Below are 23,638 nucleotides of genomic sequence, written 5' to 3' on the forward strand. Positions count from 1 at the left end.
CAAAGGTCCTCATAAGTATTCAGTGATACAAAGCAGGCAAAACACCTAACACCATTTATTACACATACATTGAGTTTTCAAAACATCTTAGCCATTGTAGTTTTCACCACCTAGAACATGCACCTGGTAAATATTTCATGAGTGCGTGAGTAAATACAAGCCTAAGATTCTGTTGAAATGTGTTCTTTTGCTTGAAAAGGGAAAAGATTGTGTAAAGATAAAACAAGATGAATTTATCTTCTAAGACATCAGGAAGGCAGACAGGAACATTCCAGTCATGAGAGAACCATGTCATTTTGTAAATGTGCCCCATTAGCATGCTGCTGTATACATCATTCTCACACATTTGGTTGGTGAATATCCAACCTCCCTAGTCTGATAAACCTGGGTGGGACCCGCAAGCTTCCTAACCTAAAAGGCAAGGAGAGGTTTTGGATACAGCCCCCACTTGAAGGACTGTCCACAGGATCTGTCTCAGAAGGCAGCCGTCTACACTTGTCTCTCTCTTACCTTTTACACAAGTAACCGGCTTTATACACAAATAGTAAAAGGGTCGAAGTTATCACTTCTCTGTTCAAAGCTAGAATTGCCAATTTCTTCCCAATCATTTTCGGAGATTACTTTCATGGAGAGAGAAAGAAAACTGAGGCCACAGTTTCTATTCCCGGGGTCAGAACAAACTGTTCATCAAATGCATTAGGTTTAAGGATTAGTCAGAAAGCAACGTGGTATTCACCTCTTCCAGGAAGCCTTCCCTGACTACCTAGCATCCACAGTGGAGCAGGCATGTCTTTACCGTTCCTGTATTCTTGTGGGTTTATATGTCAGCCTCTCTACTGGGCAGTGAACATCTTAGAAGCAACCAACCATTCTTAGTCATCCTTGTGCCCAAACAACCTCAGTGCTTGACTCATTTCAGGTACTTAATAACTATTAAATGAATTAATATCGCATAGAAAAGAGGTAACTTGAACCACAGGTGGTTTTGAGCCCTCCCTTGAATTCCTTAAAGTCGCCTCTCTTATAACAAACACAGCACTTTAGCAAGGATGGAGAGCTACTGTCTACTAGTGTAGAATATTCATTTTTTCCAGAAGTAGGGGAAGCAGTGATAAAAATGGCACAAAGTGAGAATATTTGGGGCACCTTTCAACTGAAATGAGCACGTATCCACAGTCCTATAACTGAAAGTTGAGCTCATAAAGGTAAATAGAACAGAAAGCTACTACAGACTAGGGACCTTTGTTAACATGACCTTCTAGAGATCAGAAAGAACCCGACAGAAGGTGAAGCTGTTTTTATCTAAGCAGATTCATTCCTGGCAACACCAGACCTGACCATCCTCACATTGTCACCAAGGATGTTTGGTGGCACCAGGCAGCAAAACCAGCCTGAAGAGAACCCTGGGCCAAATCCAGCCACAAGGCTGACAACAGGCAACACCACCAAGCTGACAACTCCCTTCACGATTTCCCAACTTCCCACCAATGCCCGCAGGGCTGCTGCTTCCTTAGTTTTACATTCTCCCTTAAACCAAGCTTAAGGACATGCACAACGCAATGGCATTAGAGAAAGACCACTGGGTATGTACATCAGAGAGGTTCTGCTTGGCAACTTCTAACTTAGATGCAGCTTCCTTGGTGTGCTTGTTCTCTAACTAACTATTCCATTCAGTGACCACTTATGGAATCCGTAAGTTCAAGGTTCAAGGATTCCAACGGTGAATGGGAAACACTCTTGGCCCTGGAACAAGCTGAGTGCTGTCCTGCCCATTTGTTTCTGTACCCTACTCCTAGCAATCATCCCTAACTGTCAGGAAGGCCCTTTTTTCTCCTGTTGATCCTTCATTTAAAAGCTGCATGAATAAATGCAGTAATATTTAAATCTATCATATTCTTTCTTACAAGACAGGCTTCCTATTAAAAACTGTTGCTATCAAGGAATCATCCTTATTGTTTTTCATTGAGTAAGGTGACCACATGCTTTATTGTTTAAATGGAGACAAGTTTGAGGGTAAAAAAGGCTTAAAATTTATAATGGTTTTGGAATAATAGATGTATCTAAGTCTGTCCCAGGCAAACCAAAAGGCATGGTCACCTATGGTTACAGACCCTTATGAAAGCTTTAAATGCCAGATGAGTCTTGAAACCTCCTGTCCAGTTGTACAGAAACACATATACTTTATTTCTTATATGAAAAGTGTCAGCCCACAACTACATCATAAGGAATGTGCTTCCTCTTTCTGAATACAGATATCACAGGCTAAATTACAGCCCCTGGCCCATCCTGTGCAGACCGAGATATGGAAAATACCACTACCGTTAACAGCAGAAATCAGCACTATAATGACATCACCTATTGATGTTTGCTATGAGCCAGGAACTGTGTTAAGACCGAGGTCACGTCTCCCACCAAACCCACGGGTAGACACTACTGACATGCCATATTTTACAGATGAGGCAATGGAGCCCAAGAGAAGTTAGAACACAGCTAAAAAAGGGGTGGAGCTATGCTTCAAACCAAGACAGTTTCCTCCAGAGCCCATCTGCTTAACCACCACCACGAGGCCTCCCAGAAAACATCACCAAATAAGTGATGGCTAAGGTGGGCTGTGATAAATGCAGGATAATAATAATGATAATGATCCTAGCTACCCATTAAGACTTCAGAGTACGCAACTTTGCTAAACTTTATACACGCATGACCTCATTTCACTGTTCTGGCTCCTCTAGGAAGTATTAATATTAAGCCCATTTTACAGATGGGAAAACTGAGGATTCTAGAGGTTAAGTGACTTGCCTATGGTAACACAGCTAGCACGTGGCAGACACAGGATTTGAATTCAAGGCCAACTCCAGAGTCATCTTCACTGTGTTAGAAGTCAGGCCGTGGAAGAAAGAACATGGACAAAGACAGAAAGGGCGATGATATAGTCACACACTGGGAAACAGGCACAAGGGGAAACAGAGTGGGAAAGGCAGACTGTGGCTGTGTTGTGCACAATTGGCTGTATGTGCCAGTGAGTTAAAACTGAATCCGCTAAACAAGGAAGAGCAGCAAGGAATTCTGAGCAACTATATCTCAAAAGGATCTAGATTTTCTCATGTTTATGATGCTAATGGACAGTTTATTTATAAAGAAAATACACATTCATATGAGGTTGTTTTTCAGTGCTACACCTGAAGACTCTGAGAACAGTTTGATTTTTGCATATCAAATACTTTTAGCACTGTTATTTTCCCCCTGTTATACAAATCCCATCTGTTTTCTTTTCCCCATACTGAAGTGACTGGTCTATTCGTTCAAATAAAAGCCTGAAGACAAAAAATAATTTTAATACTTGGCTCACATTTAATTTGAGAGAAATAACAGACTTACAAATCTCTGAGCTTGTTCCATGTTGAATGGAAGAAAAAAAAATTACATAATTGAGGTAGCTTGTTTACTCATCCAATTTTCATCGTAAGGTACATCAAGCAATATAATTCTTTTAAACCTTCTCAATTCATTTCCTGACTTTTCTGTAAAGTAACCTAGAAAACTCAAGTGGAGCCTTAGTACTATTTATGAACATCTGTTAAACATTGCCAATGTCTGTTAACAACCACCTTGGGGAATAGCGTAGCATCTTAAAAGCATAATTCCGTATGTAATATTTATTCTGTTGCAATGTAAAGAAAGTATGGTTCTCATTTTCTTTCAAAATTATGCAACTTACAACTTCTTAGATCTCCATCTTTCTAGAAAATATCAACCAACAGCATACAAATAATAATATATTTATTATCAAGTCATCTGACAAGCTGTACAATAGAGCTTAACACTCAGGTGTTACTGCAAAAGCACTGAAAATTTTTATTTTTTATCTGCTGCTATTTTTAATAGCTGTTATTATATTCCTTTTATGATGGCTCAAACACTGGATCAGTTCAGTCCCAAAAAGAAGGGAAAAAGGAAGACTTGATGAGTACTTCATTTGTATGAGACATGTGCTATGTTTATATTTTTTATCTGAATCACTGCTTGAAATATATATTATTATATTATCCCCAACTTAATAGCCAAGTAAGTTGTGGTTTAAGCATTGAAGGAAAGAGACAGATTTTCTCAAGATTCTAAACACTACCTTTGGAAGAGATCGCTACGTGATCACCAAACCCATTTCTTCTTCCTAAGCATGTACTGAAATCTTATTTCTCAATCTCTCTTGCAGTTAATTGAGATCACATGATGAATTTTAGCCACTAGAATCTTGTAAGCTGAAGTGATGTGGTCCATGCAAATCTCCATGTGTAATCCTCCATGGTTTTTTTTTCCCCTTGAGTATCTGGAATGGGCACACTTTCCAGGTTATCTTTGGGAGCCATGTGTTGAAGATAGCAGAGTGAAACAATGAAAGGAGCCTGGGTCCCTGAGGCAGACTGAGAACACCACAATAGACTTTTCTGTGAATAAGACATAACTCCTTATTGTATTAGGCTACTGAGAATGAGGAAGTTTATGTGTTACAGAAGCACCATTACCTAATATGACAATACAGAAAAAAAAATCCAAACAACATCATAATTAGGAAATAACACTGTCAATCTAGAGATTATTATAAAACCTTAAAATAATATTTAAGAAAAATATTTAATATTTGGATAATGCTCATGTTATGATGTAGAATTTTAAAACAAAAATTTTTAAGACAAAACTGTATGCATAATATTTTCCCAAATTTATCAATAAACTCATTCTCTCTTAATTATTTAAATATGCACACAGAAATTAACCATTGCTGAATGAATGAATGCATAAGAAAAATGGAGAAAAATATGTTAATATTAACACAGGTTCCCTCTGACTAATTGGTTAAGAGCAGATATTTTTACCTCTTTGTACTTTTCTGTATTTTCCAAAATCAAAATAATGAGCATATTCCTTTGATAATCAGAAGAGATGTGTCTGTGTTTAGGGTTCCTTTAAAAGGGCCAATATATCCAGAGAGAGGGATGGTAGGAAGCTAGCTCCTGCGTCATTTACCGCAGGCAAAGAGTTTCTGCATTTACAACCTGAGAGGGTACCCTCTGAACGTTCAGAACTACCCACCAAACCACACTCAGGGTGAATCAAAGACCTGGGGGAAAAAATTCACAGGAAAGTCCTGGGAAAGAGACCACGTGACAATCTAACTTCCTTGTTCATTTGCAATGAGGTAGCTTTAAAAAAACAAGTTAACACCTATCTCTGTTAATGACACACTGAAAAGACAGAAAGTGAAATTATGTTAGTTACCGTGGCTACACAATCATGGGCACGTGGAGATATGGTGATATTTGGAACCAGCCCTGACAGGAAAAGCTTTCCCCTTGGTTTAAATGAAGATTACATGAGGTGATGCTCAGGAAATGCCCGGCATGATGCCAGGCACACGGTAAAGGCCCAAAAGTTAAATGCCACCGCTAATTCTATTACTGGTTAAAATGTAAGAAAAGGAATTAATCCTTGCTTTATTACACTGCCAAAATTGAAGTTAAAGGAATGACTTTCAAAGCACTGTTCTCATTTGTTTCTAAGGAAACTGAAAGGAAGCTACATCTCCACTCCCAGAAAGCCTGCCTGCCCACAGCCTGCCTTGATGTCACCCTTCACTTTGCTGATCTCCTGCTGCTTCTATTCAGTGAATAGCACAAGACAAGCAGGGAAAAGATATTCTAGCACAGAGAAGTTCTAAAGAGATTACCAGAAAAGCCCATTTATATTTGCAGCCTCAGGAGGAAAAGAAAAGAACATTTTATAAAAGAGGAATCTCCTTGCAAAAATACATACAATACATTAAATACAATGTTATTAAAGGCTACAACTTGTTGAATGAGATCTTCTTAATACATACAGTTAGGGAAAACCATTAATTTCAATTCAGGTGCTCTTTTAAGGAGCATTTGCAAGTGAATATGAGCAAGTGAAAATTTTCTGAATAACAATAATATGTACTGAATAACTACTACATCTGTTGCAGCAAACAACAGAAATTAACACTAGCTGAAATAAGCATGAACTAAATTACAGAAAAGATATGGGGAAGTGCAAATAATTACCAAGAAGGCAGGGGAATCGGGCTCAGAAAATGGGGAAAAAACTACAGAGGCCAACAGTAAGCAGGCACACAATCAAATCACACCACAGGAATTATCCATCTGGTGAGGACACCACTGTTATTCCTAGAAAGCAGACACCACTTCAACCTCTGATGGACTGCATGTGCCATTACCCTAGTAGCATCTTTGCATTATTGACTCCAGATTCAAAATAATGAGCAGCTGATATGTGGAAAAACGAAGATTTACTTCACAAAAAAATCAATGTTATCCTTGTCTGTCATTATAAGACAAAAATGACCATCATCTCAACACAAAAGATCTTTTTGCAAGACCCTAACCACATAATGCAATATGACAAAGCCACAACAATCAAGGAGGCTTACAATGTATTTAATTGCCTGTAGGATTAATAGTACATGTCAATCAGTAGTCAATGGGCTACAGTTCCCTTTTTACATAAAATACAATTCCTTAATGATGTCAGTAATTCACCAGGCTTTAGGACGTGATTATATAAAATGAAAAGAATAAGTTATCATATTGATGAATAGAAATGTGTTATAGCTGAAAGCAATCCAAAGCTAGCCAAGTTCAATAAAAGCTCCTTATCTCCATTTTAGGATGCATGTCATTAGCTTAGAGAAGATTAATTTATCCATTCATATTTCAATTTTCTTTCCTGGCAAAAAATAAAACTGTTGAGTTTTTGAAATATAATTTTCTTGCTTAATCAAATGTTGAGAGTCTCATGTCAACATGAATGGAATAATTAATAAGTTGTAGAGGTTTCAAAAACTGAAAGGTAATGGTCCTAGATAAGTTTCATCTAGGTTTATACACAAATACTCTTTTAAGACGGGTCTTTTCAATTTTATGAGAAACACATTCCTTCATTCATCTTTAAAGGGAAATGAAAAGGTAACAAAAAGATTAGTCATTCACACAGTAGGTATTCTGTAATTATCTACTGATGATATTCATTAATTTTAATCCATAAGAGGAGAAAAGTATGTACTTAATAAACCTCCTACAAGTGTATGCAAGGGAAACGATTCCTTTCTCAAAGCATGATTACAAGAGGTATCTCTGATAAACTGCTATAGAAATGAATATTATCCACATATTAAAAACTTAATTCAAGCCAAATTTAATCTCTCAATCAGAAGTAAGTCCATTTTCTGTGCAAGAAAATGAGAATCACCCTCAGTATCTTACCACTATGAATTGTGTTTCAGAAACAAAAGGTTTGTATTACCCATTTTAAACAAATGCTACAATTAAGCTTTCCATAACTACACAGCGAAAGTCTCTACTGCCCAAAGAGATGAAACAAAATGAATCATTAACAAAATACCTGCAGATTACACAATTTCTATAAATTGCACCTTAGAACCTGTCACACAACTAGTTTTAATCCAATTTTCTAATTTTATTAATATGCATTGCTATCTTAAAAATGCTGACCCACACAAAAAAGTCTCCCAAGATATCAAGTTAGCAAAAAGGAAAATGCTTAGGGAGGAGATTAAATCTAATCTGGCTGGGTTCAAATCCCACCTTTATTTATTATTAGCTCTACAACCCTTGCAAGTTTTTTAACCTTATCTTGCCTCTTTCCTTGCTTATAGAATGACAACGCTAGACAAAAAATGACAGGATTTGGTAACTGATTGAATATGACAGACATGAGAAGCATTAAAGATGATCTAAAGCCATCTCTGCTGAGTAAGCAGGTGGAGAGAAGAGGAAGGGAAGGTTTGGAGCAACCATGAGATGACAAGTTCCATTTGGGCCAGGAGTGCTAGAGACACCCAAGAATAGAGAGCAAACAGACAACTAGAATGCGGGTTTAGACACAAAAAAAGAAATATGTGAGATAATCCCCACCAGCACCCTGGAAATCACAGTCATGGATAATATCGACATTTATTTTCAAATATTTTATAAAATGTCATTTTATTTCAAAACATATCCATATATGAATAAACTATCAAGGTAAGCAAATACATTTCAATCATTTATGAACCTTTCAAATTAAAATATGAACTCTCCTGACACATAATTGACAGGATATTGATCACTCTATGTCTCTGTTCTGTGAATCTGAGTCATGACAGTAGTGAACCACCTGGAATTAGATGCCACCGATTATGATGATGATAGCGATAAAATCGTATATGGCACTTACATGTTAGACACATTATCATTCTATATAATTTTTCCCCATTATAATATCATAATTAGAGGGTAGAGGTCAAATTTTCAGGACAATCAGGAAGACAAATGTGTAATCCAATTTTAATCTTAACCTCAAATCTACTTGGTAAAACTGCAATTGTACTCTTGGTTTTTGTCAGTCTTGTAGCGACAAGAATGTAAATACTGTGACATTTTGCCAGATTCTTCTCGCTTTGCTTTCTCCGGGCAATCTCAAGTGACATGCACTTTTTTTATATTTGTTATCCTCTCATTTCACGTTTAACCAACTAGAATTGGTACCGTCTCCTCTTCCAAACCTGTAAGGTTCCCCTCAGATCAAAACTATTCAACAGAAACCAGAAGAGACCTCCCTTCTACAAAAACTACCAAGTAAGAGGAGAATTACCAAATGAGATGCTCGGATTAATTCTCTAAATTCCCATTTAGCTCTAGGCAGGATCACAGAGAGGCCCTCTGTTGGACACACCACCTAAAGGAACCATCACAGGTATGCACAGGTGAAAGCGTGTACACACACACACACACACACACACACAGCTGCATCACTCTCAATTCCTTTAACCACTTTGATTTTTCTGTCCCTTTATATCCTTCTCAATTCCTTTATCATCCCCAATCCCTTTTACCCAGTTTGAATTTCTTGAAATCACGCCTCAAAAACCAAAAAAATTAGCTTTAAAAAAAAGTTTATTTTCATTGTTTAATTGTATTTTATTTAAACGTGCTTTTATTGTCTGTTTCTTTCTCTCCCTTGCCACAGCCTCAGCATGTAAACTCCACACTGCTAATTCCTCCAGAGCAAAAACTGTCTTAACAGCATGGTAGATGATCCCCAACCACAAAATGATAGCTAAATAAATGCTCATAAAGCAAACCCATAACTAAGAAGCCCACTACTTCAGTAAGTCCATATCTCTAGGAAACGCTGGAAGAAAACTCCTCTCAGTTGTGCTGTGTCCACACGGGGTGGGGAGAATAATCAGCTGGCTTCCAGAATACTCTGAAAAAGAAACTTAGACTGGGAATGCTAGTGCTTCCCTGCATTTAATAAAATAATGGGGAAAGAGAAGATCAAAGACCAACTTGAACTTTACATTTCTTTATTCTCATTTCCCAATCCCCAAACTACAGGAGTATAAAACAAAAATGATCCTTTCTTGCAAAAAGATTGGAATACAGCACTAACCTTTACTGAGCCTATTATCACAGTTCACTGAGGAGCTCTCCTGCAAGTTTAGGTCTAATTTTATTGAGTTTATTTTCCCATCATAATAACCAATTATGACAGTTTTTGAAAATGAAACCAATTTTCATTTCTTAAAATATAAGTTGCTCTCAATTTCTACAAAAATTTTTTCCTAGAATGTAAGTTCTATGGAGAAAAAGGACTCAATTCTCTTCCCCAGCTGCATCCACAGTGCCTAATACATGGTTGACACAATAAATATTCATTCAAGAACAAATAAATATACATTTCAACTCACATAACATAGAAAGGATCTGTTGTATAAACATCTGGGAGAACTTTAAGAAGGAGATAAAACAACAACAATTACGAGCTGAAGTATCTTAGTGCTTGTTCTTGAAAGAGCATAGAAAATTGGAAAATTGATATAAGGAGACTGCCTCTCTCTTGTACTCTCAAACTCTGCTACAGCTGCCTGGGCAAGGCTGAGTAGCAGATGATCTATTTTTTATTTTTGGTGAGAAACAACCGTTCTCCAAGGTTATAAGCAAAGAATGCACATGCATGTCCTTTTAGTGTTCAAATCTACATTGCCCAATACGGTAGCCACTGGCCCCATATGTCTCTTGAGCATCTAAAATATGACTAGTCTGAAATGAGATGTGCCAGAGGTGTACAATTACAAACCAGATTTGTGAAGATTAGGACCAAAAAACAAATAACATAAAATATTCCATTGATAATTTTTTATATTGATTACATGTTGAAATGATGATGTTTTAGATATATTGCAGTAAATAAAATGTATTATTAAAGTTAATTAATTTCACCCATTTCTTTCCTCTTTTCTTAATGTGACTATTAGGAAATTTTAAAATACTTATTTGGCTCACATGACATTTCTGGTGGACAATGGCAAGCCAGACCAATACTGAAAGAGTCTGTCTGCATGCCACCAGACACAGTGTTCACTGAAAGGCAAACAGCAGGACCTGATCCCTAATTTCTCAATCCACAAGTAGAGAATTGGTTAGATTCTCTACCACGTAACAATGTACAATCTCTCTTAAAGACTCACAACAGCAGAGGGAGATAAATACGATTAGCTTTGATCTATAGATAAGGAAACTGAGGCAAAAGAAGGAGAAGGCACCTCTGCAAAGTTGAAAAGTAGTTAAGTGGGAAGGCAAAACAGTGAAGCAAAGCCAACTTGACTCCAAAGTCATGCACTTCCCCGTGCTGTCCCCCAGGCACCACAAGGGAGCTCTCCCCATCTTCCGGGGGCCTTAAAGAAGGATGCTGACCATCTTGCCTGACTCACCCTGCAATGGCTACAGCTGAGAGAACGAGGTGAAATGGTCATTAAAAACTCAGAAGCATTACCATGGAGTGATGTCCCATATGCCGCCAGCTCATTTAAAAAAAAGTTTTCCTAATTGGACTTTTTTCCTTTTGTTTTTGCTTTTATAGTTATCATCTCCTTTATTAGTTAACATGGATCATGACTTCCTTTTCGTATCATCAAACGTGCACTCACGGTGTCACTGTTAAAGGCCTCCATCCCTGCCCATCACAAATTATTGCACCATGCTTCAGTGCTGCACATTTCTTTATTTTCAGACAAAGCTATCATGAAAACCCCTACTCATTCATCCTATGAGAATTCCTGATGATATGCCTTGAGAGATGCCAAAAAAAGGAAGGAGTTGTTTGCTGTTCTAAGGTTTCTGACACTTAGGCCAAGTACCTCCAGTGAGTGACCCTGGCGGAGCTGAAGACACAGGGGTGCCTGTGAATCCCACCCAGGAATGGTCAGGCAAGGCCTCCAGTGTGTCAAGATAGAGAGGCTTTCCCCCACCCACAGGCCATCACACCGAGGACTGTCCTGTGATTCCGTATCTCCTCCCAGGTCAGCAGGACTGAAGACTCATAGGTAGCAAGTTCTGAGGGCAGACACCCTCACCTGACCCTACTGCCACTCGTGCACATGTGCCCCAGGCCATCTGAACTTCTTTTCTTTTGCAATTCAAAGTTCTCCTGTGCATCTGTCCCTGTGAATATAACCCACAACGAAAAAAATGTAACTGGTGGGAAACTGCTACCTGTGAATTCACTGATTCGGGCAAGCATATTTCACTCATTAGGAATCAGCTTACTTAGTCTCTTAGCAGCCTCAAGAGCTTCATCCGCAGTGTCTGCTACAAAGAATCTTTGAACTCTCACTCCATTGTCAGACATCAGTTTCTTGCTCTGGTACTCCTGTAGGTTCAGCCATCTTCTGGAGGTTAATTGAACTGCCTAGAGAAATGGAGGGAGAGAGGTAAGAACACTGACTAAGAACAAGAAAAATAACAGTCAGTCAACATGGCCAGTCCTATAGGTACTGTCAACTGACAATCAGCAACACAAAGATTACAGAAGCAAAAGAAAAAGAAATCTATGTAAATTCTTCATACTTAATTATTTTTTAATCACAAATGTTAAGTTAAATGACAACTACAGAGACCCACAAATAAATGCATGTTTATAAAACCGGTGAAAACTGAATAAGGTCTATATAGGCTAGTTAATAGCAATATACCAACGTCAATTTCCTGGTTTTGCTATTGTACCACAACTATTAATACCTGAGGTGTCAACATTAGGGGAAGCTCGATAAAGCGTACATGGGAATGTTATACTATATTTGCAACTTCCTGTGAGTCTATAAATATTTCAAAATAAAAAGTGATTTTAAAAACTGTTAAAGACTCTATTACACAGCATGTGCCTTCCTCACACCCACCCCAAATAAATAAAGAGCGTAACATTATTTTAATAACTTATACACACCATTAATCATTGTAAAGTTTTGAGGAACAATTTTTTTAACTCTCTGAAGTCACTGGGCCACAGAATAATTCATTTCTTTATTGTAGTTTTTAATGGAGTCTAGGTACAGTCATCATGTGTTTAATGAGATTATCTTTTTCATGCACCAAGGTTGAGTGCAGTAATCTGAAAGATTTACCATTATTAAACTAGTTTCTAGGCTGAAATTTGTGTATTAAAGTAACCTTGCTTCAGTTTCAAGTAGAAGTAGTTTTCCAATATGCACTATCAATTAGTTTTCAACTCTGTTGAAAGGAAATAGTCAAAGAGCACAATGACATGAACAAATAAATTGCTTCTTTTCATTTCATCCAATAATATCCATAGCATTCTCTACCAAACCCATAAGCCCCGTTTTTAAAAGGAAAAGGGGGGAAAAAAAAAACCTGGGCAATAATGAATACATTTCGTATAAGCTCCTTTGCATTCATGAGTCGTAATGGAAAGGAACCACTACTTGCAAGACATGAGACGATGCTATTGTTATGCACACAAACCAAAAAATCACACAACTGGGTCACAAGACAGGTGGAATGTAGAAGATCACCTGATACAACCCCCAGAGGCTTCTGTCAATGGCTTTGGTGGATGTCCAAGGGTCACAGAGACCATAAAAGTGAGTTCCACGGGGCTTCATCACATGGAGCCATCAGCTTTCAGGGCCTCTAATGTGTCCTTAAAATGTCATTTCTGGAATCTCCAAGCTATGATGCAGTTATGGAGCTCTTTTGAACAAGGGAGATTCCAAAGAAGCTCCAGAACCTCACAACTAGACTGGGTTCTACTCAACGGCATAGAGTGTCTTAAACTTCTTTGTATCTTTATAAAGCATGTGACAGTGCTTGGCAAACGGAAAACATACAAAAAAATACCAGTTAGATGGCCAAATGAATCAATCTTGCCTTTTCTCTCCTGGTAGAGACAATTTTTCATTCCCAGAAACTGACCACCTCTAAAAACAGAAAAGTACAAGCTAGTCCTTAAGATCTGAAATAAACATAATTTATACACACTTGTAAAAAATTTAAATTTCAACATGATCAAGCCTAAAGATAGCTCTCTGTACCATCCTAATAAGTACTGGTAACGATGTTTTTAATATTGAAATTACCTATATTTCTTCTTTAGAAATAAATAATACTGGGGTAAAAATAAATTGCCAGACAAGCAATGCTCATATCACTTACAGTGTATTGTTTGTTAATCTTACTTCTGACATTTTAAGTCTTGATGAAACATTAGTAATTTGAAAAACACAAAATTTCATAGATGAACATACTCATAGGTTTAATATTTTAATAGTGTGTCATACAACATACAAAGAAAATACAAGTTTAAGGCTTTTAGTAAAAGCCCCCTAATGAAAGAAAACATTAAATGTTAGCTATGTGCTATTATCTAGGACCACTTTTAAAAGGCAAATGGGAAGGATCAATAGATTATGTCTGCGTTGACATACCAATTTAAAGCCATTAACCAAAGAAGAAAAAGTATAGTTTGAAAAAGAACATTTAAGAGAGACTAAAAACAGCCACAGCGTGGTTGTGGTCAATTCCTTTTCATCAGAACACTCGTATTAATTTTAGATATGTTAATGCAATCTGCTGCAAACTAATTGCAATTGATCCAGAGACCAGCTTCATAGACATATAATATATATTGACTGTTTCTACATTGACTCAAATGAAAGCCAGCTTAAAGTCTGTTGCTCCTAAATTGAAAACCAAGACAGTGAGCACAGTTCCAAAACCACTGCTCATACCCAAGCTATCACTCCACAAAGTGATTACCTTATAGTCATCTCTTTTTGTCAATCCCAAACTTGGAAGAGTAGGATCCCTGACTGGGTCTAAAACTTCAAGACAACTCCACGTATTAAGAATTTGTGATAAGTTTAGAGAACAACTAAATTTATTTTTGCATTTTCAGAAGGGAAAAAAAGGTGAGGAGAAATTTGCTATGCAAATGAGTGTTATAAAGTATGCTGGAAATACAATATAAACTGGTGAACAATAACAACAACAATAATAGTTTAATCTACTATTAATTGAGCATTTACCATGTGCTAGACATTATAGTAACATTAAATATTTATATTATCTAACAGTTAAAACAGTCATGAAAAATCAAGTATTAATATCTCTTTCTGTAGCAGTCATTAGTGCAAATCAACAAATATTCCCAGTCTTCCTCCTTCCAGGCACTGCTTTACCTTAGCAAAAGTTAGATGATGACCTGTCTGTAGGAGATAGAGGAAAAATCGATGTTTTTTTCTCAGTCAACACAGAACACTTCACCTTTGTGTACCAAAACGTGTGTGAGGGTTTTTCCCTGAACGCTAACCAAGCAATTCTCCAGCAGACACCACCATTATAATTCAATTCAATTCTGATACTATCTACTACCTGGAGTTAGTGTCAGATCTCACAGATGACAGGCTCAGCACCACATGACTATACCCACCTGGATCCCAGTCGCAAGCCCCAGGTTATTTTACCTATGCTATGACCAGCCAGCTATAAATTGAGGGTTCCCAAGATCCCCTCTTCAGGTTTAATTTTATAGGATGGCTAACAGAGTTCAGGAAAACAGTTATATTTACCAGTTCTTCATAATGGATATTACAAAAGACACAGACAAAAAGCCAGATAGAAAAGATGTGTAGAGCAAGGTGTATGGGGCAGGGGCATGGAGCTCCATGCCCTCTCTGGGTCTGTCACCCTCCAGATACCTCCATCTACACAGCAATCCAGAAGCTCTCCAAACACTGTCCTTCTGGGGTTTCATGGAGGCTTCTTTACATAGGCACGACTGATTACCTCATTAGCCATTGGAGATCAGCTCAACCTTCAGCCCCGCTCTTCTCCTCAGAGATTGGGAGGGTGGGGCTGTAAGTTTCAATCCTCTAATCACACCTTGGTCTTTCTCATGACCAGCGCCCTCTCCCAGCCTGAAGCTACCTAGGAGACCCCAACCACTAGTCACCTCATTAGCATACAAAAGACACTCTTATCACTCCAGAGATTCCAAGGGTCTTAGGAGCTGTGTGCCAGGAACCTGGAGCAGAAACCAAATACGTATTTTTTTATTATATCACAGTATTATACCATGTGACTAGTTCTGGTCAGTAAGTTGTGGGTACATATGGTATGTGACACACTCATGCCAACACTGAATTGCCATCCCTCCCGCCCCATCCATGTTCTCTCTCCCCTGACGTAGGGGATGAAAACATTCAAGATGGCAGCCATCTACCAGCCAGGGACCAAGGTAATGACAGACATATCCCAGGTGACTCACAATGAATGTGTAGTAAAAAATAAACCTTTGTGGATTTTTAGCCACTGAGATTCTGGGAATTATTTGTTACTGTTGTACAACCTAGCCTATCCTCATAAAATCATCTTACAAATTAGGAAACTCAGGCTGAAGGTTCAATCACTTGCCCAAGATCACAGGCTACTGTAAAATAGCAAAGCTCCTCTGATCAACAGTGCTGATCGACTGGCTAATGCTGTTGGTTCCCTATGTCTGTGTTCTGGTTCCACATGACCAGACACCACGTGGTGACACAGACTGAGACAGACACAGGTAAAATCGTGTCCCTGTTTGTAAAAGGCCAAAAGTCTACCAGGAATAGGACTTTCGTGAAACACTGGCACAGCGCATATAAGGTAAACTGTAACTACCGCAGGCTTTGGGAGGGAGAGAGGTGGAGATGTGAGTAGGTATTATTCTAAGATACTAGAATGACAGAAGTTTATTTCAATTACTAGGAAGAGCTATCTGTTAAGCGCCTAAAATAATATCTTCCCCGAAGAAGTCAGGAACCCCTCAGGGAATCCATGAACTCTGGAATATAAGTAACGGGACAGAGTTTAAGGATCATCTGACCTAGTGGCGTTCTATTGTTTCTGCCACTTACTTGCCCTCAGATCCATTCCCCATGCTCCTTTGCCCACTGGCTTCTGCCTAAAACTGAGACTCTCTTCAGAGACTGGACAGTGGGGCGGGGAGATACCAGGCTTCGCTGTCCTCTTCTTGAGTGGGACAGCCTCTCCTCTGAAGCTCAGGTCCCTCCAGAGAGCCCTTTCTTCCACAATTCTAGCCCCCACTGTCTCCCCCACCATGACACTGCTCCCATCCCCTGGCCCTGAACTCTGGTCAAACCACCACCTTCCTCACCTAGGACTCACAAAAGAGTCTGCTGTTGTCAGTCTCGGTGTGGCCTCCCCAGCCTGTGTGTCTTCCATTCACTCCAACAACCTTTGTAAGTAATTTTCTTCCCTGTGTTAAATTCTATTACACGACCTTGTGGAATCTCCATCTTCCTGATTGGACCTGACTGACATAGTGCTTTGCAGTCTGAAGGTGAAGGGAGTGACAATGATCTACCTATAACGGGGACCTTGGGACCCTATGCTGGAGAAGTGTCCCACTCACGTTGTTCACATATTGGGATTCCGAGATATAGAAGGACCACTGGGGTCCAGCCTCCTCGTTTTAGTCAGGAACCTTGAAGCCTAAAGAGAGGAAGTGATTTGCCCAGAGATCATATAGACAGCCAGAGGCATGATGAAAACTGGCCTAATTCCTATTTTCTTTCCTTCCTTCATATGGACTTTGGCAAAGAGACCATCTTCGGAACAGCATCATGCTCTCAAACCGGATGGGTAGGCGAGCACCCAGCTTTCGTTCCTTTCAGACTCATACAGTATCCTTAGCATCGTTCCCTTCCCTTCCGCACTTCTGTGACAGAGCAAGCATTTTGAAGCTTGGAGGGGAAGGGGGAAAAAAACACAACTTAGAGGCAACACAGCACATAAAGATTTAAGGGCCTGTGGGAAAAAGGAAGCAGAGGCAGAAGAAAAAGAATTAAAAATGAGGGGAAGGACAAAGGGAACCCAGAGCTAACAAGACAATGATGACTAAGCGGGCAAAAACTTACAAGAAAACTCTAAGCACAAAATTAGACAGCTACACAGAAAAAAATGACACAACTGAGAAATCATCCTCCGCCCCATGGTTTTAAAATTAGAGCTGTAGAGACTACTAAAATAGCACCACAGGGGGTAGAAATCAATTAAAAGAGTGTCAAAAGAAATGTCACTGAGCTGGGTGCCCCCGAAAGGGAAAACCTGTGAGCCACATCTGCCCACTGGCTCTGCCCTTGCTCCCCGCCTTTCCTCAGCCTGACTTTGCACGGAACTGCCTCACCCGGGGAAGCAGGATAAAGGAGCATTAGACAGAGCCCCAAGACTTACTACTAATTAGGAAAACAGAAATTTAAACAAACATAAGTCATTCTGCCAGCAGGAATGAAGATGTCATTGGATGGGGGGGAAAAAATTGAAGTTTGATACTGTCGTTGCTGAAGGTATGGTGACAAACATGTTCTCATATGCTCCCTACGGAAAAAGACCGGTGCAAACACCTGCAAGAACAATCTGACAGTGTTTATGAAAACTAAAGGAGCCACATCCTCTGACCTGGAAAGTCCATTTCTTGGGTATCTATCTTAGCAAAACCTGTACCAGAGACATACAAGGATCTTCTGGGTAGTATTGAATATAACAAAGGATAAAGCTGGAAATGATCCAAATGCCCATCAAATAGGAGACTGGCTAAATAAACAAGCCATATGAAGCATCTAAAATATCTGTGGTGATACAGTATTACCCAGTATGCTTGCGGTCCCCTGCAATTCTCAATTCTTTTGTAGCTAGTGTGCCAAAACTTCTAGGAGACCTTTTTGTTGGCTACAAAGCCTTGGAAGCCACAAGTGGAGATGGTGGAGTCACAGGGTGGAAGTAGCCCAGATTACCGAGTTACTAGTAGGGACAGCTGCCCTGGAGTAACCTGGCCCACATGTGCATGAATGAGAGATAAACCTTTAATGTGTTAATCACTGAGATCTTGGGAATAACTCGTCATAGCGGTACTGACTAGTCTAACCCATTAAGTCTAAACATCCTAGCACTAATTATTCTACAAGGCACATTACCAACAAATTGCAGAATATACAAAGTAGAATAACATTTATATTTTAGACACACATATCCACACATGAAGCAACATTCTATATCTTTTAAGGATATATACGTAAGTAAATGTATAGAAGAGGGTCCAGATGATGTTCACCAAGCTACTGCCAGTAAACTTGGGGAGGGCAGACCAAGAATCTTTCAGCTAATCTACAGGGTTTTTTTTTTTTTTTTTTCATTTTACAGAATAAATTCACTTATAATTTGTGCAATGAAAATCAATCTACTAAAAACCAACTTTGATGGGAAGTAATCAAATCTAGGTTCTAACACAATTGTGTAGCCTTAAGTCCCTAGGAACTTGTCTGAAAAAAGGGCTTGAACCCTTACTTAAATGTGGCAGGGTTCTTCAAATGCAGTATGAAATCGAGACGGGGAACAAAAGCTGTGTTTTCTGTTACACAGAACTACCACCTCTAATATAAACTCCTGCTGTTAGATATGAAGAGGCTCTTAAACCTCATTTCGAGCTCTCAACAGCAATGACGACAGTGGAATACAAACAAGGAATTAGCTGTAAACTCAGAGGAAAATATATTTCCCTCTCATTACAGGCATGGAACGAAGGCAGATGCTCAGTGGGTTGTGGCAAGCCAAAAGTTAGTATGTGTTTGTTATATTTTAGTTTTGCCAATGTTGTTCTGTATGCAAATTAGCACCCATAAATCTACCTTAGTCACGTTACCTAGGAAATACGAGGCTTCAAATAAACGTGTTGGTGCAGATGAAAAGACAGATATAACTCAATGTGTCTCGATATGAGTGCCATAAAATAAAAGGCCTGCTTGCTTAAAAAGGCTCTGATGAGGAAGCCACTTTAACTGGGCTGTCCTATAAAAGACATTAAATGGAGTCCTGTGTGTAAGAGGAAATAATAACAATAATAATAATATTTTTCTGTTTAGGCGTTAATGTGATGATGCCAGCACATCAACTTCGCTTTCAGCAGGAAAATATGCTAAAGCTACCTGCTGCTTTTCCCAGAAAAAAAGAAAAGAAAATATGCTAAAGAAATAGATAAGAAAAGCAACCATTATGATTAGAAGACTAAGCCTATGGAAAGGAAAAAATAATAATGCAGATGTAGAAGGAAGAGCAGGAACGTGGGTAATGACACATATTTTACGCTGTATTCAGGCTAAAGTGCAAGGTCTTCATTTGGAGTCACCTTTGAAAATGCAACATTCCTTTTGTCTAGAACTACAACACTACTGACCACTCTCCATTTAGGTCATCCCTGCTTTGCATGCTGTACGGAAATTAATTAACCAATTAATTAACCCCCTGTGGCTGAGTTCTCAAACTCTAGTAGGGGTACAATGGGATACTACCAACCCTATGGATGGCAGAAGTGATGGCTGAAATGAGTTTCCTCATTTATAAAATAGAGGCTACTAACAGGCCCATCCTCACAGGTTGTTGTGAGGATTAAATGAGTTAATACTGCAAATCAGTTGGAATGGTGCCGATGATAAGTACTCAAAAAATGTTAGCTATTATTATTTAATGCATAAATATAAAGGGGTAGGAACATTGTAACAAGTAGACACTCAGCAAGCATTAGGATAAAAATAGTAGGTGATCGCATAAATGATTTTTTTTAAAACAGGGTCCAAGGTGCTCCGCTTGTCGTTTTAAATGCATTTAGGGAGGTATTTTTAAACTCTAATCACGGAATCTCTATACTTGAATCACTCAAGAATCAGAGAAAGAGATAGAATAGTAATTTCCAGTAGGAAGAATCAGAAAAATCTCACATTCAGTAAGCATCTAAAAATGTACTTCTTGTGCTAAGTAAATTTACTTTTCATCCCATTTGAGCTAGACTATCCCCATCCCACAGGTAAAGAAGTTTCCAGGTAAGGGAGCTTAAGTAACTTGTCTAAGGCCACTCCGCTGACTGAGAGCCTGAATTTGAACCCAAGTCCCCTGCTTAAAAAACCCATGAGCTTTCTATTATTATAAGTGACATTTTTTTTTCTTTTTAGTCTGTAAATCCTGTGTCAATTAAAAAAAAAAATACTTGGAACCACCACATACAAAAATTATATTACCATTCCTGACTTAAAAATACTGTTTTCCACTTTAAAGTTTGAAAAGTAAGGCAGCTGACAAATTGGGAACAATAATGATGATAGCTACCTGAAAAGACAATGTTGATGGGATGTGAAATGTAATTAGAGTCCATGGCTAGAGAAAAAAAGTACTTTAAAGTTTCCTGATCAAGAGAAACAATACTTGAGCTCTTCTTTCCAAGAAACCAGACTAGGATCAGACCAGCAGCCCGAGGCCATTTCTGCTCCATTCATAATGCATCTCTGATAGCACCACACCTCTTGTGTAAGGCAGCAGCTTCTGTTTAAAAAATAACAATAAAATCATCTATCCTACCAGTAAAGAATTGAAAGTTGAGCTTTCAGACTGCTCAGAAACTGGACCAAAGCAAGTTCCTATTTTAGAATTCATTCTCCTTGGAGAGTGCCTTGACAAAGTCTTACGTTTTCAAACCAAATCAAATACTAGTGAACATTTCTGAGTGCCATGAAGTTCCAGAGAGTGTGCTATCCACTTAATGAGCATTACCTCATTTAATGCGCCCAATAAAGGAAGACATCAGCAGAAGCCCATTTTACAGATGAGCAAAATTGAGGCCCAGAGTAGCTAAGTGGCTGCTCAGAATGACAGAACTGGTTAGAGGCAAAGCCATGTTTCAAATCCAGGTATGTCTGATTGCAGACCCTGTGCCCTTTAATGAGACAGCGACAGTGAATCTTTTCCCAGTGGGCAGAAGTGGGTCCTGAGCTGTGAAGTCAGCCAGGGCAGGAAGAGAAGCAGGAGGCAGTGGTATACGGATTTCACTGCAGGAAGGCACAGAGCTGTACCGAATATGAGTTTCAGGGGGAAGATGGGAAGCTCTGAATGAAAGAGAACGTGCTGGATGGGTTTCACTAAGTCAAAGGAATTAAGATTCTCAAAGATACTGCCTTGTTCTTTTTATCCTAGGTTCAGGAGAAAAGCAGCATATTTTTTAAGGAGCAAAGAAATGTAAAACTCTTTGTAGTAAGGACAAATGCCCAAAGGAGAGTTCGCTCCATAACTTCCTAATGCTGCTCTGCCAGTAGCGAAAGGAAGGCAGGGAAAAAATACAGCCTTGATAAACATTAGCATATTAGCAGAACAGTAGAAACAAATGTATAAAAGGCTCTAAAAATACTGAGCATCATGATTTCAGAATGCATGTCCATCCCCTGCTGGAGAGTTTGCCAGCTCCATCATGCTGCAGAAGAGAATCACCTTAATTACACACTGTGAACAGAAGTGGGCAAGATTTTCTTATAGATAAAGCAAACAAATTAAGGTAGTATAAACATACACTGGCATTTAACTCCTACCAAGGAAACTGGCAGAATCTATATTTTGTTCATTCATTTAACAGTTTTCCACTGCACCTACAATGTCATCCAAGATCTATCAGTCAACTGCACAGGCAAGTTCTTTGTGGTCACCAAGCTTTTGTCCTAGGGGGGAAGGCAGGGAAGAAAGACATGAACACATAAATGAAGAGTGTAATGACAGAGAGTGGGAAGTGCTATGAAGGAAATAAAAGATAGATGATGAATTATGCGGTCAACTTCAGACTGAATGGTCACCTCTGGGGAAATGACATCTGTGCAGAGACCTGAACACAGAAAGGAGGTACACCTGTGAAGAATGGGGTCGAAGCACAGCAGGCTGAGAGGCCAGAATGTCCGGAGGTTCGGAGGCAGGAAAGGGGTTGGTTTGTGCAGGAACTAGGCAAGTACGGTGAGAGATGACCGTGGAAAGGGGCACAGGGACCAGATCACGCAGGTGCTTGTAAGCTACGGTCTGGAGTTTAGACTTTATTCACTCCAAGTTTTAAGCAAGAAAGTGAGAAAATCAAATTCAGATTTTAGAAAAATCACTCTATCATCTGTTTAGAGAATGAAACCAGTTAGGAGAGAACTGTGTGAAACCAGATTAGGGTCAGAAAACCTTTTCTATAAAGGGCCAGAGAGTAACTATTTTAGGCTTTGAGGGCCAGGTAGTCTCTGTTGCAAGTATTTAAACTCTCTGCCTTTGTAGCACAAAGTAGCCATAGATAATATATAAATGAGTGGGTATGGTTGTGTTCCAATAAGGCTTTATTTACAAAAACAGGATTTGGCCAGCAGGCCAGTGTGCTGATTCCTCAACTAGACTACAGAGAAGGGCAGTGGAGGTGGAGCAGAGAGAAATGAGGGGATTCTGCACATAGTTTGGTGATGAAGCAAAGTTTAATTATGGATTAGATTAGACGTGGGTTTAAGGGAAAAAGAAATCTAGTAGTATAATAGACACACACTTTACAATGATAATTCATATGAAAATGGTGAACTTTATGTATTTGCTAGTCATAAGAAAAAGCATTTTTTGAAGTTTGTTTAAATATTTTTAAAAGCAAGACACAGCCTCTGTACTTCTGAGCTCCCCCTCCAAAAAAAAAAAAAAAAAAAAAGCATTTCTTTAAAAACAACCTTGTCCTTAGATTTTTTTTTTTTGTCCCAACTGGATTGCTATGGTTTGAATGCCTCCTCCAAAACTCATGTTGAAACTGAACCCCTAATATGGCAGTGCTGAGAGGTAGGATCTTTAAGAGGTGACCAATCACCTCTGCCCTCATGAGTGGATTAATGGGCTATCATGGGAGGGGAATAGGTGGCTTTATAAGAAGAGGAAGAGAGACTGGAGCTAGCATCCTCAGACCCCTCACCATGTGATGCCCTGCATCAACTTAGGGCTCTGCAGGGAGTCCCCACAAGCAAGAAGGCCCTCACCAGATGCAGCCCCTTGACTGTGGACTTCTCAGCCACCATAACTGTAAGAAATAAATTCCTTTTCTTTATAAATTACCCAGTTTCAGGTATTCTATTATGAGCAAAAGAAACAGACTAAGACATGGCCTTTGTGTTACATTTAATTATTGACATTCCCATACATCATCCCACCACATCAGAGCTGCTGGATCTTTGATCCTATAACCTTCCTCCATTATTTAATATTAATCCCAGCAGGCAACAGACAAACTACCCTGCAGTAACCCCATCCTGCTGCCATGGCCTGTCTGAGCTTTTTCTTCAGGAAGAAAATACAAAGCCTCCCTTGATTAAAGAGATACTAGGTAGAAATAACAAAAAAGACACTAGGTAGAAACAAAAACTGAGGATTAATAAATA

General features: G+C 39.0%; 1 protein-coding gene across 1 annotated transcript in view; it reads right to left on the minus strand.

Annotated features, from left to right (window-relative positions):
• SUCLG2 (succinate-CoA ligase GDP-forming subunit beta) overlaps positions 1-23,638 on the minus strand; it is a 256,631-nt gene that overhangs the window by 190,705 nt on the left and 42,288 nt on the right. The window contains exon 2 of the mRNA XM_069473782.1: positions 11,646-11,787. Within this exon, the coding sequence (XP_069329883.1) occupies positions 11,646-11,787 (142 nt within the window). The remainder of the gene's footprint in view (positions 1-11,645; positions 11,788-23,638) is intronic.

Source organism: Eulemur rufifrons, chromosome 7 (genome assembly GCF_041146395.1).
Source record: "Eulemur rufifrons isolate Redbay chromosome 7, OSU_ERuf_1, whole genome shotgun sequence".
Taxonomy (NCBI): domain Eukaryota; kingdom Metazoa; phylum Chordata; class Mammalia; order Primates; family Lemuridae; genus Eulemur; species Eulemur rufifrons.